Genomic DNA, 16,134 nt, shown 5'->3' on the forward strand with positions numbered 1-16,134 from the left:
TTCTTGAGAACCAAATTACCATATTAGAGCTGCGACTGGAGTAATGATGTTGAAAATTCAGCTTTGCCATAAAATATTAAAAAAGAAAACAGTTATTTTAAATTGTAATATTGTCACAATATTATTGTTTTGCTCTATTTGCTTTCCAAATTTGACATTTATATAAAAGAAACACATGAGATGCTTTAGTAGATATTTTTCTTGTTAGTGGTGGTCAGTATAAGGAAATTAAAGATGGCCCGTGTTGATTGCACAGTAAACAGTAGGTGGCGGTATAATACACCAGTAGAGTTACATTCCTTGAAAGTAGTTGGTCGTCCAGCATTTTCCACCCGATGGCGAAACACGTGTTCATATTGCAGTTAGTGAATCTCAACTGATGGAACAAACAAACCAGTTTCTAATCTCATCACATAAAATAATTGTAAGTGTATAAAGCTTTCAGTTATACAGTTACTATCAGTAAAATGTCGCCACCAGTGTGTCGTTGTTCCGAACAAGTCAGAAAACTGACACAGCAGGCATCAGTAATGAGAAGAGAGATAAAAAATCTCAGGTAGGTTCTGAAATCAGCATGATTATCGTATATGAGATATGATTATCCTGAAAAAGTGATTTCCTCCATTCATGTATTGGTTTGTTGATCAAACAGACAGCAGATGGATGGGTCCATACGAGCACATAGGAAGCAGATGTCATCTCTTCAGTCCATGCTGACAGACTGTATGAAACACAATGACAGATTAACGTTACAATCAGTGAGCAAAAGTTCGTCTCAGAGCCCCAGTGGAATGAATCAGTTATTAGAAAAAGGTAAAATAAATGCCACACATTGATTGACACTTTCTCTTTTGATACAGCAGTCGACTTTTGTAGACAGCATGTGTAGTGTGATGTAAATGAAAATTGTCGTGTACATTGTTGTCTATTGCTGAACTTTGTCAGAATAGTCTTTGGATGAATGACTGTCAATGGAAAAAGTCCCTTCATTGGTCTAGATGTTGTCATTGCCATGTATGTCTAAACTATGTGTCTCTCTTTATCATCTCAGGGCGTATTCATACGGTACCTATTGGATACATCAGCTCATGTTTTGCGGTCAAAACTGGCACTCCACGACAACCCACAGTATGCAGTTCTTCACGGGCCAGCTTAAAGATTGAACCATCAGTCTTCAATAACCCTGAGCATTCTTTAGTTGGACTGGAACAATACTCGCATATCTGGTGTGTAGAAAATAGGGTTGCAGTGGTATACCAGTTTCAAGGTTTTAAAAAATATCTTATCTAGGATATTGACAAATAAATTGACAGACAGAAGTTAGTCACTTATAAACTAAGCAGTTTTCTGTTTGTAAATGTGGCAAATCCGCTTGACCAACTTCAACCATTGCAAAATCTTTCATCCTCACACAAAATTCCTGTACATGTGTATTCCTATTGAAATGGCTGGATTTTGCTCACAGAAATTTGCAGAACAACAGTAAATGTGATTTTTAAAAGAGATTTACCATTTTTACTGCTAATTTCTTTTGTTCAGATGGAAGTTTTTTTATATATATTTTTTAAAAGTAAGACTTTTGTACACATTTCTATTAAAAAATGTTTTTAGGTTTCACTTATAATGTCCAACCAAAGAATGTTCTCAAGGGTAAGTATTACTGTAAATGATGTATGCAGCTGATATCATATTAATAATAATAATTGTGTAATGCTGTATACCATGAAACTATGATATTTTCTGAGACAGTTGCCATTCCATAAAAATCTCATACCATTGCAAGCCTAGTAGCAAAAGCATAACGTTCACCACTGTCCTCCGAGCTTAGTTGGACCGTTAAGACAATAGAAACAATAGATTAACTGAGCTGCACATTCTAAATAGCAGTGTGGCGTAAGAGATAATGGTGATCATGCAAAATCAAAAGCGAATGGGTTTAGCCATTACAAGAAGTACATTTGATGGTTGCCTGCTAATGTTTCTAGTGGCCAGACCTAATTAATGACAATTGAAAGTTAAGTACACATTTGTGTGAACTCCTTTGTCTTTTCTTTCACATTCTCAGGATCATTTACCTTTTCCATAAGAATGGGCAAATGAGCTATAAAGCCAAAGTAAAGCCGCCCCGTCTGAATGGCCAGAGGGTGGGGGTGTACTCCACCCGTAGCCCTCACAGGCCCAATGCTTTGGGACTGACTTTGGCAAAGCTAGAAAGAATTGCAGGTACCACAACTTTACTGGACTTAATGAACTCTAGGACAGTGGTTCTCAACCCAGCAAACTTCCAGGGGGGCATCAAAATGACTTGATTATTGAAAGTAAGACAAAATAAGCATTGAAGAGATACAAAACAACCAAATATCAACAATTTATTATATTATAATAAATATTTCTTATTTTAATTTACCTCTTAGCAATTGTTTATTTATTTGAAGGTTTCCATTGTCTAGATATATGAGCCGAGACAGCCTAATTTTAAAAGTGTAAGTTAATAAAATCTGTAAAAACTCAATGAGCATTTTAGGGGGGGGGGGGGGGGGGGGGCGGATTCTAGTTATGCTTAGCTATCAAAAAAATATTTAGAGTAAAAAATGTTTTATATATATATATATATATATATATATATATATATATTTATTTTTATTCTTATCTTTAATCCTTATCCAGTAAATCATGATCAACAGGAAAAGTAATGGGGCCTTTAAATAATGTTGTGGAGTTGAAAAGGTTGAGAACCACTGCTCTAATAATGATCGTCATGCATTGTTTTCAGTGTTATTTTAGTATCATTTAAATACTATTATAGTATTTATTGATATATTGAATTGGCTTTTTTTATATTCTCAGTTTTCAGCAAATTTTAGCAATTTTGTTATACATTTTATCAAATTTTTTCTTTTTAGATTTATCTTTATTTCACTTGTAGTAATTGTAGTACTTTTGTTTTTTATTTAAATTTTATCTCAGTTGGGAAGGTGACTTTTCTATTTTTTTAATTTTTCATCTCATGTTTATATTTTGTTTTATTTTAGCTTTATCTCAATTGATTTTATTTGAAAACAACTGTCAGCTAACCAGTTGGTTGTTGTGTTGTTATTATTATTATTAATATTATTAATAAATTAACGTGAATAGATTCAATATATTGTGCAGAGATGTACTGCGTTGTAAAAATTTTCAGAGGAAACACAGTTTTACAGGGATAAAAGACTTTTCATTTTTATAATGAAAACGGACAATGACTTTCATCTTAACGGGACAACTAGTGTAACGCCAAGTTTGTCATAGTCCATATGATATCCTGTTTACAATATGAAAATGTTTTCTTTACCTTCATAAGATCATTTAACATGCTGGATATAGCATTTAACATAGAAATAATTTATAATTTGTTTTTCAAGGGGATACACTTCACTTGTCAGGGGTTGATATTATCGCTGGAACACCTGTCCTGGACATCAAGCCGTATATTCCAGACTATGATTCTCCTAAAACGAGGACAGATGACACCAACAGTGAATATAAACAAACATCATTATTCACAGACCCTATGGATCTAGATGAAGAACCAGACACCTTAGAGGCATCATCTGAACCTTCCTCAGAGCTCAGTGTTTGTCCAGCCACTTCTTCAGATTTGTCTTGCTCAGAAAGTTCTGGATCCAGTGAAGTGACTCATGTACTTGCAGAGGTTAAAAACTATCTGAAACAGCGACAGCTTTTCACCGAAAATACAGATGAAGACAAAAACACGGATGCTCCTGAAGGCGCTTCAGTGGGTATAAACCCTTTAAGTTCATCCAATCTCAAATTTGGCCATGAGGACTATAGTACAATTGCTGCCTGGGTCAGGGCTCCTCCTGTCAGTAACCTAGATGTGCGATTTACTGCAAATGCTGAAAAAGAGCTCAAGGAGTTTGTTCCCTGCGACAGTACAGGTATTAGATTGTTCTTATACTGGAGTGTTTTTCTAATGAAGGCAATTGTCATTTTTCTAATTGACTTTTGATTTAATAGACAGTACAAGACCAAAGTTCCAGTTCTTGAAAGGACCAGAGGAAGCAGTGGCAGCTATCCATGGCATTCTGTCAGCTGACCCCAGATCAGTATATCGTCGCACACGTTGTCAAGACCGCCTGTTCTTCTTTACCCTGGACACAGCTGACATCACCTGCTGGTTTGGAGATAATTTTGCTGAGGTTGTGAGAGTCAAACCTGTGCAGAGTTCAGAACTCGCAAATGTTGTTTGAGGTTTATGTCAGATTCCTACACTTTCAATAAAAATGAATTAAAGGATCGCTCACCCAAAAGTGAAAATTCTGTCATCATTTACTCACCTATTTTGAGAAATGTCCATACAAGAAAGTCAGTGTTCACCAAATGTTGGTTACCAACATTATTCAAAATATTTTCCACATAAGAAATAAAGTCATATATGTTTGGAATGGCATGAGGGTGAGTAAATTGATGACAGATTTGGGGGGGGTTAACTATCCCTTTAATTTGTCAATGATTAATTTGTGTTTCTATTATTATTATTTTATTTTATTTTTTGTCTTTGCATGTGCAATAATAGCAGCAGGAAGTGAAATAAATCTTAAACCAAACTGATCCAGCATCCTTGTCATTAAAATAAATAAATAAAACCTTCCCAACAAAACACCTGAAGATGGTTCGCAGCATAGATTGAACACTTTCTATAGATTAACATAGTGTGCTACAATATGCAAGCATTTTATAGTTTAACAATGTGATAAAATTTGTATTTTAATCATATAGTTTTTTTGCATTTTACAATTTGTTGAATATGTGTCCAGTGAAGTAGTTTATAAAGTGTTGCAAATAAAATGGATTCTCAGAAGGATGATGGTTTAAGAAGAAATTACTGTAGACAAAGACAAAATATAAAACTCATTTATTTAAAAATAAGTCAGTTGTACAAAAAAACAAGATTATTTGTCATAGAGGTTAAAAGCAAAATAGCTTTTTTTTTTTGCTAGTTATTTGCTATTTAAAAGTTCTAGTTATTTTACAATCACCAGGGGGCACAAAAGTGATATACTGTAAAACACAATTTCATATTTTTATTTTATTAACAATGCTTTTGTTGTTGTTTTGCAAAGACTATACTGATGAGTGGAATATATACACAGAAACATGAACAATTTTAATAAATATACACTTTCTTGTTTCAGGTTTTGAAATCCTTTGAGATAAAGTAAAAGTACTAAATGAGTTAGTCACAATGCTTTTTTTGTTGTAGAAAATAGATACTCAGATAAGTAAATTCTCAGGTAGGCTTAGGCTGTCTGATTGAGAAGGATCAGGTGGTGGAGGAAACACTGCTGTTGAGACTTGACTTTGTTCATGCACATCAGCACATGGCTGCTCATCATCACCTAAAAACCAACATGCATTCATTTGCATTGACGAATCAATAAATAAAATGCTTAATTTTACAAATGAATAACCCAGGAATTAATTGAGACCACTATTGAAAAATGTAGGGCCATTTCTCCAAATACCTGTATCAATGACAAGGCTTTTTTGAGTTGCGTCTTCCTCCTCATCTGGCCCCAGATCCTCAATCAGAAACCCCTCAAAAGGTTTTTCACTTACTGCTTCCACAGGCACCAGCTCTGGTTGTGGCTCAGCTGGTAGAACAGGCACTGTCTCTGCTGTGGTGGGTAATACAGGTACTGTGATAGGAAGTGTGACTGGAGAAGGATCTGTTTCCTGAGCCAGACCAAGATCTTCTGGAATAACTATGGGCTGTTCTTTTCTTGGTCGACCTTTCCTTCCTGGGGTACTGCTGGTCTTCTTTTTCGCTCTTTTAAGGCTTTGTGCCCTGCAGTCAATGTTAGAGGACATTATTTGAACAAAATTTCCAAATTTGTGGATCAGCAGTACAGTATCACAATGTGAGTTGAATTGAAAAATAAATAATCAGTGCACAATAGCCTTTTCCAGTGCTTTTATTGGCCTCATTCAACACTATCTTTACCCATAAACCCACTGATTGGTTGCCTTTTCCTCTGCCTCGGCTTTTCGCTTCTTCAACAGGTCTCTGTCTCTCAGTCGCAGCCGAATTCCACCTACCAAACAAACAAATCACTCAGTCCTTTGCTGTTTTGCCTGCTGCAGGTTTTAGCTTACTTTGTAACCGTAGCTAAGAGAGCACCAACCAAAAGTATTCAGAATTCAGGTCATGAATCTATAAAAGAGCTGCTCAATGCATGTTTCAAACTAAATGTAGATGGTTTGACATAAATGATCAAAATCACACCAGTTATAATGGTTCCAGCTTGAGTTAACCAGAGCATTTCAAATATCTTGTTGCAACAAAAATAAACAATTAGTACTAAACTGCAGACTGTAATTACAATCCTTAAGAATGAATAACTACTCAAAAAGTTTTTCTGTTCTTTATCTGAAGTAAAATGTTTCATTTAAACCATTTTAGTTTTTGAAAACCTAATAGACAATCTTAATAAATTGATAATGAACAAATTCAGGTCATCAAGCTGATCATAAAAGTGATTCATTTAGAAGTTTTGATTCAAAAGTCATACAGTACCTTCGTCAGAATCTTTTACTTCAGACAGCGGAATCTCTTTTTCCAACGTCTCTTCCATTTTGTCGTCCTGTCACATGAATATGAAGTATTGAAATGACAGGGCTGAAAAAAATTGCGCCCATTTACTTTTCCTGCCGCTAAGAGAATAATTATCTGGTTAAACATTACCGTAGTGCTGGGAGAGTTCTTGCAGTTGTGCTCTTATCTTATTTGCAAAGGTGGAGGACTTGGCACAATACTCACAGAAGAAAGTAAAAAAAAGGTCATGATGCTGGCTGCCCCTGCATATGTGACTGTTTGCTTGTCGTCACGAGAGATGACCGCTATTCTTGACTTGGTCAAGGGTCATAGACAAACATGTAGCTGAATGATCAATAAAAAAAATATAAACTACTGTATAAGTTTAAATTAATCTACAGCAGATTGACCTAGACAAAGAATAGTACAGTAAAACAAATCCTGAAGATTTATTTGTCATTGTGAAGAGCTGACTTTATATCACAGGAGTTGAGCAAGATTCTTCACTAAAGTGCTTCAGATATCCCATTTGCAGCTAACAATTTTTGGTTTCCAAAACATTTTGGGAACGTTCACCAAATAGACATCCTAATGTTCTCTGTTGGCTGGTCAGAAAATTTTCATCTTAATGTTCTTCTAACGCTCTCCTACACGTCAATAATCAGTTTTATGTCTTCTGTTCCTTTATTTATTGATTTCATAAAATGGAGATTAAAATGATTGAATTATTCAAAAAATATATAAAGGTAGCCTGTGGTCTATAAACAAATGAATGAATCCACACACACTGACTCTAATTCTGAAGACACCACTGTTTTTTTTTTTTTTTAAATCTCACCCACAATAAACTATTCCTTTTGAAAGAGAAAACAACCATGCTAACATTAAAGGCGTTTCTTCATTCTGTATTTCCATGTTATTTGAATACTCAAAAAAGTAGTACAGTGCCTGCCCCTTTGGCCTGTCATACATAACCATTTTATCTCTGCTGCTCACTTTCTAGGCGTGTTCACAATCAGGTCAAAACATATTGAGGTCTGCTGTCCCGCCATGTAGATACTGTGCATGACTTCTCCTTGAACAGCTTGAGGTTACTGAATTAAAAATGATCATAGACATTCATCATTTATCTTATATTAAAATGATTTAACATTTATTTATATATTCATTACAATTTTTGCAACAAATTACTTTCCCCTAGCACTTTATTGCATGTCATTAAAATTAAATACTTTGTTTTCTTCTCTCCCACTGCTATAATGTGGTTACCTCCACCATAATAACAAAATAACAGCAAACAACATTTTAATATGAAGACTCCTTCAGAACAGTTGATGCCGGTATGTGGGATATTGCATTATTCTTCATGAAGAAAAGCCTCCAGTTCTTTGTAGGATGAAATAAATGTTCAAAGATGTTCGTAGTCAGATAGGCCATGGAAGGTGTTTGACTCTACTGTGCTGAAAATGGTCTTGTTTTGCAGTTTATTTTGAGTTGTTGTCATCCTGGAGCAATGGAATAGCATAAGAGAAAAGTGTTTGCACCACATGCACTGTGTACAAAACAGCCTCATGTTTTTTGGCCATTATGTACAGTGCAATCATTGGACTTAATGATACCAATAAGATGGCTGACCCTACAATTACAAACCGCCTACAATGTACATACATTGCTTGTTAAAACTGGGTCAGGGGTTCTCATAATTCAGTACTTTTATAGTATTTATCCTGCAGGGGAACTGTTTGTCTAATGCCGTAGGTGAGCTCTGACCACTGTTCTTCTTTGTCAGTACAGTTTGTTCATGTCTGGCAAATGAAGTCATTACATCAAAACAGTTTCCCCTGAAACATTAAAGAAATATAGTGTAGCTACAGTTGTGAACAATGCAGTTGCAGTAGACTCTGGAGCCCCTTTTGTCCTGGCTGCCTTGTTTTGCGTTTGCTTATATACAGCATAGGCTACATAGTTTTTATCTAAAGTAATATGACTCCAATTTGCGTATGCTTTTGTATTTGTTATTTATTATTACCCTTAATTTTTGTCTCTAATTTTTTTCTTTTTTTTTTGTCAAAATGTAGAAGCAAAATGATGCCCTCTCCTGGCAAGTTCCTATACAGCAAGTGAACTTGTTGAACAACAAACAATGTTTATGCAAACACACACACACACACACATATATATATATATATATTTAAATCCCTGATTTACCCAACCCTTGACACAGACAGCTTGTTTCTCTGTAATAGTAAGAACATGAGTAATAAACTTTAATAATTTTGAATAATTTAACAGTTAGTGTATATAGCTAGTGTATAAAGTGGTTTGCTTCCCAGACACAGAGTTAACCTAATGAAATAAACATAATACCTAGAACTAGACTCTGTTTTGGAAAGGGTATACAACAAAGTAGTATGCATTAATAGGGAAAATCAGATATACACTATACATTTTGATTATAATATAGTTGATGAGAGAAATATCTGGATAAACGTCTGGATAAATAGTTAAACGTTTAGGATACATTTAGGATTTAAGATCCCCTTGTCTATTCTTTTTACACATATTATTTGAGTAATACAATAACCATCAAATTGGCTAGAATAACTAACTTGATGTAAATAAAATGTTGATATTTAACGTTACACGTTTTAACGCAGATATTCCATCAAATAAGGCTTTTTCCCAGCCAAAGGATGTTTTAAGGTCCTAAGATGATGCATGATGAATGTGTATATAAGTCATAATAAACATTCTTTATTGATACAACATTAAATTACATTAAACATATTTATGGAACCATTCCAACCAAATTTACTGTAATTACAAAATTTCGACAAACTTTTCATGACACATAATGTAATGCAGCACTGTCGTTGATCTTGTGTTTGTGTGGCTGCAGTGCGCGTCGTTGGCCAGAGATGGCGCTATTGAGTATATATTTGTTTCAGTGCCGTTTCCCTCCATGGTTTCTGCTCTCCCAGAGTAACTTGGCGCTGGGCTCAGATCATTATACAGTCCCATATTCTCCCTCCATTAAGGCATCTTTCTACCATTTGGGCTGAACAGAAATTCCCCCAGAACCCAAGAGGGAAGAGTCCAACTTTTGAGGGCGATATGGACATGAAAAAGAGGATTCATTTGGAGCTGAGGAACAGGACACCATCTGATGTGAGTAATTTTGAGCCAAACCTTTTAGTTTTGTGCTCAGCCATGCTAGCTGTGCTACTTTCTACTTCAACTGACCTGTGTGTAGTAGTTTAATGGTAAGCACATGGGTGTAATACCCCTGGCACAGAGAAAGTACTTCGTGTATATTTACAGCATTAATGTCCATTCGTCTTGTTTTGATATGAAAGGATCCTGACTGTCTAAGCCATACTGAATAGTTTGGAAAGCTGAAGGCATTATTGCAGCATTTTAAGCCCCCCATGCTGGATGTGTGTATTCATGATCTAGCACGCTTTTATGCTTAATATTTGCTCGTTTTAACATCGGCGTGGTACGACATGGATGGGATGGTTTATTTCACCGTGGTGGCCATGTTTGTTGCTAACATGAGGCGCCGTTTATTACATCCACTTAAAAGCCAAAGTAATAAACCAGATATATCTGAAGATAACCATACCCCAACACATTTTCTTAAATATGGTCACATTTGTCTCCTACAGCACTACAGCATAGCTCTTCCTTTGCTACGGTGTTCAGGAAGAGTAATAAGACCACAGGTTCAAAAAGTAAAGTGAATATGTAATTTGACGAACATACAGTCGCATTATGATTTTTTTCTTAAGAGCACCAAGGCTTATCGATTATATGAATAAACTGATATTTAAAAAAAAAAAAGTTTTTTATTAAACTGCAAAGAGATGTTTAAAAGTAATCTTAACCATGTAATATTCAACACATGTATTTGTTTTTAATGAGATCGTGTTGAGTTTTATTCGTTATATTGTTTTCTCGCAGCTGCGAGACACTGATTCCCGCCATTACTCCCCACGCGCCACTACCGATTAAACTAACGTTTATACTTAATAAATACTCGCGCTGGTGATTTTCAAACATTTTAAAGGTAGTAAGTAGCATAACGTGTGCAAAAACGGAAAGAGCGTCTGAGTAAAAAAGAAGCTAACGTTACATGTGCTAGTTTGGTTGAACAACCCAGCGGAAATGTTTAAATTCAGTTATAAAATCAACTAAACATCGCGTAAAATATTATCCTGCAAGCTAAGTAACCGCATAGAGTCAGGTTTTAAAATGCAGCCTTTGAGTTTTGTTTAATGTGTAGAGTTTTTCTGTCAATATAGTCTTTCTGAGGAGGCGCCATGTTGTCATGAGAGAAAGAAACTCTCCATTTTTGTCTCACTAATTTCCGCTCTGTCTTCGTCTTTCGCAGCAGGAATACGCCATCGACATATTGCTTCCATCTTACACAAGCGCTTAAATACACTCCTTTTGCAGTTTGTCACACACAATTTCACAAAAGACGGTGGTGTCTTTCGGATATGTCCATGTTGTCTGGCTGTCGGCGTGTAATCTGCTGTTTTCTCATTGGTGACTCGCTGCGACAGTCTGAGCCATAGGGCCATACAACAACAGCAGCAACCGATTAACAAACAGTGGTTAATGGTTTTCACGTTAGTTTCTTGCCTAAACTCTGTATGAACACATGAGGCAACCCAAAGCGTCCAAATCCTCACCAAGCTTTAAAAACAAGTTTATTTGCAAAAACCCATCTTTTGTTTTGTTCTAGTTGAGAAACAACTTTTTTTTTTTTTTTTTTTTAACCAGCATAGTTTATCGCCTCCATTGAGCATGTCCATGTTGGCCAGCGTGTCCTACACCCCTGATTGCTAAAATTTGCTGCACTTACATTCTTTTATGTTATTGTTGTTGAACCTTATTAACATGTTCGTTACATTATTTACATTTTGCTCTTATGCTGGTTCCTTCTAGGTACGAGAACTTGTCCTTGACAACTGCAGATCAAATGAAGGGAAAATTGAAGGCCTCACAGCAGAATTTGTTAATCTTGAATTTCTAAGTTTGATAAATGTTGGTCTACTCTCAGTTTCCAACCTTCCTAAACTCGGAAAACTTAAAAAGGTAATCTCACACATTGTTTACTGATTTCTGTTAAGCATGTGCAATATCTTATTTGTGTTCTGATATGTATTTTAATTTTCAGTTGGAACTCAGTGACAACAGAATTTCTGGTGGCCTTGATGTTTTAGCTGAAAAACTCCCCAATCTCACACATCTAAACCTAAGTGGCAACAAACTAAAAGACATCAGCACATTGGAACCCTTGGTTTGTACAGACTTCCTGTTTCATGAACTTGCATATTTTACACATTAAAGATTCTGCAGCTTAACCCTATTAAGCATACTGTATTTTCTAAATTATCAACATAATTAAAACTGAAAATCCTGTTGTACACAATCTTCTAAATGCCTTATGATATCTGATAGTGTCTTTTTTACAGAACACTTACTTAAAAATCATGTTAAAATGGGAGTGTCAAATATGATACATCTGGCCAGTTAATTTGTACATCTCTCAATCATCTACAGATCTTTGTTACCATAGTTAATATAGTATTATTAAAGTGGTCCAAAAATGAAAACGATCCTCATGTCGTTCCAAACCTGTAAGAATTTTGAAGAATTTTTGTATCCAAAGTTGTTAGGGTTTCCATTGACTTCCAATGTATGGACAAAAAAGACATTTTTAAAATAATATCATCTTTTGTATTACACCTAAGAAAAAAAAAAGTTTGGAAAGACATAAGGATGAGTAAATGACAATTATCACTTTCAGTGTACAAAACATTTGAGCTGTGCTCATCAACAAAAATTGTGATTAAAACAAAAAATGGAGTTGTACAGTTTTGTGATTGATTGTGTTCACTTTGGCAGAAAAAACTCGACCATTTGAAAAGTCTTGACCTTTTCAATTGTGAAGTCACAAACTTGAATGACTACCGGGAAAGCGTCTTCAAACTCCTTCCGCAGCTCACATATCTGGACGGCTATGATATGGATGACCGTGAGGCGTCAGACTCTGATGGAGAAGCTGATGGCGACGGAGTCGATGATGACGATGATGAGGGTTAGTGTGGCCAGCTTTCAGTTTGTTTAAACAGCTGTTTTGGGTTACCAATGTCCATATATGTTGCTTTGATCACAGAAGGAGAAGAGGAGGAGGATGAGGATGGAGAGGATTTTGATGAAGAGGAAGATGAGGATGACGATGAAGATGAGGTTGAAGGTGAGGAGGATGATGAAGATGGCAGTGGAGAGGATGAGGTATGAGTTTACTATTATGTGTTGCTTATGGAGACTAAGAACACAGAAAACATATTTAATTACATGGCTTGTTGGTTTCAGGAGGAAGACTTTGGTCAGGATGGAGAAGTAGAGGATGATGAAGATGATGATGATGATGACGATGATGATGAAGGTGAGTTATATTGAAATGAACCTTTTTCTGATTTTATGGCTTCTTTTGGTTCCGTTGGTGTCCAAGTAGTAAGATTGTTTTCTCTCGCTCAGAAGAAGAGCAAGGAGGAAAGGGTGAGAAGAGAAAACGAGAAGCAGAAGATGAGGATGATGATGATGAAGAAGATGATGAGTAAAAGCCAGTGAACAACTCTGTTACCAACCCTTCCCTCTCCTTCCTTTTCAACAACTTGGCTATCCCATCAACCTATCTCCCCCCTTACCCAAGCGCTAAGCTCCCTGTGGGGGCAAGACTGTACAAGACGGGTGGAGCTGTTCATATGGAGCCTACGAGCTGAATGAGAGCCTTCTGGATCGGTGGCTTACTCAGCATTCCACAAGTCCACTGTCAATCCCCTGCCCGTTTGTGTTCCAAAACCTTTGGGGACTTTGGGGACTGGTATTTAGTTTTGGTCTGTGCTTTTAATATTTTGTTGAAAGTTTTTCTTTTTCTTTTTTTTCCCTTTTTTTGTTTTTGTTTTGTTTTTGTTGACATTTCCTACCCCTTTAGTTTTTGTTCCAAATTTCCCAATAAGATTGCTATAGCAACTGTGTGACAAGCGGGCCATAATTTTAGCGTGGCAGCCTGTGGCACAAATCAAGGTTGTAGCTACATTTTTACTTTCTGTAAGACAAAAACTTTGTAAATAAAATAACATTTTGTGCTTTGCTCGCTCTCCTATTTCTCTGTACTTTGTCTAAACGTTTATTTGATGACTGACAATGCGAGGTTGAGGACTTGTGTTTTAGTTTGAGGTGTGTGTTTTAAGACAATCATGGCCTGATACTGTAAAGCTGCAGAGCAGCTGGAAATACTGGATCATTTTTTCAGATGCACAATTCATGATACTGTGGCTTATTTTCCATTTGTATTTAATAATTTTGTGCATTCAAAACCAAGTGAGAAGAGGTCACTCACTGCTGAATTACCATGACTTTTAACTTTTGCCAGTTTTACTTATTGGGATCAAATGGTTGACTAATAACCTGTAATATAATAAACATGCAGTGACAACTACAGTCAATCAGAGGCCCCTCACAAGTGTTCTCAGAAGATGCATGTTGGTAAAGCTATATTAATGTTGATCAAATCTCATCAGGAATCAGATAAAATATTTTTACTTTATAAAGTCTTGAGATTTTGTTAGAAGTCATTATCAATTTATGATGAACTCCTCTAACATGGAGCCATACATATGACCCTATCACATATAATTCATTGCAACTAGATTATTGTAGTCACAACATTCATACAAACATGTATTTTATGAATATTGACTAATTTGCATTTGCTTCCAAGGAAAATGTCACTGAATTGTGATCCACAAGCAAATATGTTCCTGCATTCCTGGATCTGATTATTGAGGCCTGTAATAGTCCAGTGACTTGTTCCCAAGATAGATTTGGTAGCACAAAAAATATAAAAACCATTGTACTGGCTAACCGAACTGTTTAAATTGTATGAATTTACACATATGAAGCCCATGTATGAACAATACAACTTTGAGAGCTTGCCCTGACCTGACATTTATTAAAAATACGCTTGTCTTTACATCACAGTTCAAGCATTAGGTTAAAATGAACTTCATTATATATAGACCTTTTCACACTGTATTCCAGTGTGATCTTTTGTTCACTTTTTTACTCAACAGCTTTAGCAAAGATATTTTAGTTGGGAGCAATTAACAATTATCTTAATTTCAGACATTTGTCTCATAATCCTTTTGAGATGAGATATAGACAGTGTGAGAACTTCCCTGTGCAACAGCTACAGGAGCTTTAAAATTCAAAATTAATCCCAAATTGCCGTTACTTACTGGGAAGTGGTTGCGTTTCCTTTCACAGCCACATGAGGACACCACATCTTTTGTTTTCTGTCTTAGTTACACAAAAATGTTGTGTAGTTCTATAAACAGGGATCATGCAGGTCCCCTAGAGGACAGAACAAGCACCCTACAGGTCTGTATACAGTCCTACTGCTGTCAGCATTCTTGTCCTGTCAGATTTCCTAACAATCTACAGGAATAGGATTGCTTTCTGAATTTGTAATATACCCATTGTAAAATATAGTTTGTTTATATGGTTTTGTGCAAGACTTATTACTATTTTATTACCATTTTCAGTAGACTACTATAACTGTAATTCTAAGAATCACGACTAGTAGACTAGTACAGGTGCTGGTCATATAATTAGAATATCATCAAAAAGTTGATTTATTTCACTAATTCCATTCAAAAAGTGAAACTTATATTCATTCATTACACAAAGAATGATATATTTCAAATGTTTATTTCTTTTAATTTTGATGATTATAACTGACAACTAAGGAAAATCCCAAATTCAGTATCTCAGAAAATTAGAATATTGTGAAAAGGTTCCATATTGAAGACACCTGGTGCCACACTCTAATCAGCTAAATAACTCAAAACACCTGCAAAGGCCTTTAAATGGTCTCTCAGACTAGTTCTGTAGGCTACACAATCATTGACAGTTGTCCAAAAGATGACCATTGACACCTTGCACAAGGAGGGCAAGACACAAAAGGTCATTGCAAAAGAGGCTGGCTGTTCACAGAGCTCTGTGTCCAAGCACATTAATAGAGAGGCGAAGGGAAGGAAAAGATGTGGTAGAAAAAAAGTGTACAAGCAATAGGGATAACCGCACCCTGGAGAGGATTGTGAAACAAAACCCATTCAAAAATGTGGGGGAGATTCACAAAGAGTGGACTGCAGCTGGAGTCAGTGCTTCAAGAACCACTACGCACAGATGTATGCGAGACACGGGTTTCAGCTGTCGCATTCCTTGTGTCAAGCCACTCTTGAACAACAGACAGCATCAGAAGCGTCTCGCCTGGGCTAAAGACAAAAAGGACTGGACTGCTGCTGAGTGGTCCAAAGTTATGTTCTCTGATGAAAGTAAATTTTGCATTTCCTTTGGAAATCAGGGTCCCAGAGTCTGGAGGAAGAGAGGAGAGGCACACAATCCACGTTGCTTGAGGTCCAGTGTAAAGTTTCCACAGTCAGTGATGGTTTGCTTGTGTT

The 16,134-nt window shown here is 36.0% G+C and overlaps 3 protein-coding genes across 6 annotated transcripts; 2 read left to right on the forward strand and 1 right to left on the reverse strand.

Moving 5' to 3' along the window:
• The first annotated feature begins 293 nt into the window (after nucleotides 1-293).
• On the forward strand, nucleotides 294-4,611 carry trmo (tRNA methyltransferase O). Its single transcript, XM_048197193.1, has 6 exons — nucleotides 294-556; nucleotides 653-813; nucleotides 1,052-1,226; nucleotides 2,066-2,223; nucleotides 3,402-3,938; nucleotides 4,018-4,611. The coding sequence occupies exons 1-6, from the start codon at nucleotides 468-470 to the stop codon at nucleotides 4,248-4,250; spliced, it is 1,353 nt and encodes a 450-aa protein (XP_048053150.1). The 5' UTR covers nucleotides 294-467; the 3' UTR covers nucleotides 4,251-4,611.
• A 287-nt stretch (nucleotides 4,612-4,898) lies between these two features.
• Nucleotides 4,899-6,899, reverse strand: hemgn (hemogen). 3 transcript variants are annotated; one of them, XM_048197198.1, is made up of 5 exons: nucleotides 6,746-6,899; nucleotides 6,578-6,644; nucleotides 6,005-6,095; nucleotides 5,526-5,848; nucleotides 4,899-5,399 (listed from the first exon to the last, which is right to left on the reverse strand). In XM_048197198.1, the coding sequence occupies exons 2-5, from the start codon at nucleotides 6,633-6,635 to the stop codon at nucleotides 5,275-5,277; spliced, it is 597 nt and encodes a 198-aa protein (XP_048053155.1). In that variant the 5' UTR covers nucleotides 6,636-6,644; nucleotides 6,746-6,899; the 3' UTR covers nucleotides 4,899-5,274. The 3 variants fall into 3 exon arrangements, with proteins under 3 accessions (XP_048053155.1, XP_048053156.1, XP_048053154.1); XM_048197199.1 differs by lacking the exon at nucleotides 6,746-6,899 and having other exon boundaries at nucleotides 6,017-6,095; nucleotides 6,578-6,735; XM_048197197.1 differs by lacking the exon at nucleotides 6,746-6,899 and having other exon boundaries at nucleotides 6,578-6,735.
• Nucleotides 6,900-9,522: 2,623 nt separating this feature from the next.
• anp32b (acidic (leucine-rich) nuclear phosphoprotein 32 family, member B) lies at nucleotides 9,523-13,763 on the forward strand. 2 transcript variants are annotated; one of them, XM_048197195.1, is made up of 7 exons: nucleotides 9,523-9,763; nucleotides 11,549-11,698; nucleotides 11,781-11,903; nucleotides 12,512-12,704; nucleotides 12,783-12,901; nucleotides 12,983-13,055; nucleotides 13,148-13,763. In XM_048197195.1, the coding sequence occupies exons 1-7, from the start codon at nucleotides 9,710-9,712 to the stop codon at nucleotides 13,228-13,230; spliced, it is 795 nt and encodes a 264-aa protein (XP_048053152.1). In that variant the 5' UTR covers nucleotides 9,523-9,709; the 3' UTR covers nucleotides 13,231-13,763. The 2 variants fall into 2 exon arrangements, with proteins under 2 accessions (XP_048053152.1, XP_048053153.1); XM_048197196.1 differs by having other exon boundaries at nucleotides 13,151-13,763.
• The last annotated feature ends 2,371 nt before the right edge of the window (nucleotides 13,764-16,134 follow it).

This window comes from Megalobrama amblycephala, linkage group LG7 (genome assembly GCF_018812025.1).
Source record: "Megalobrama amblycephala isolate DHTTF-2021 linkage group LG7, ASM1881202v1, whole genome shotgun sequence".
Classification (NCBI taxonomy): domain Eukaryota; kingdom Metazoa; phylum Chordata; class Actinopteri; order Cypriniformes; family Xenocyprididae; genus Megalobrama; species Megalobrama amblycephala.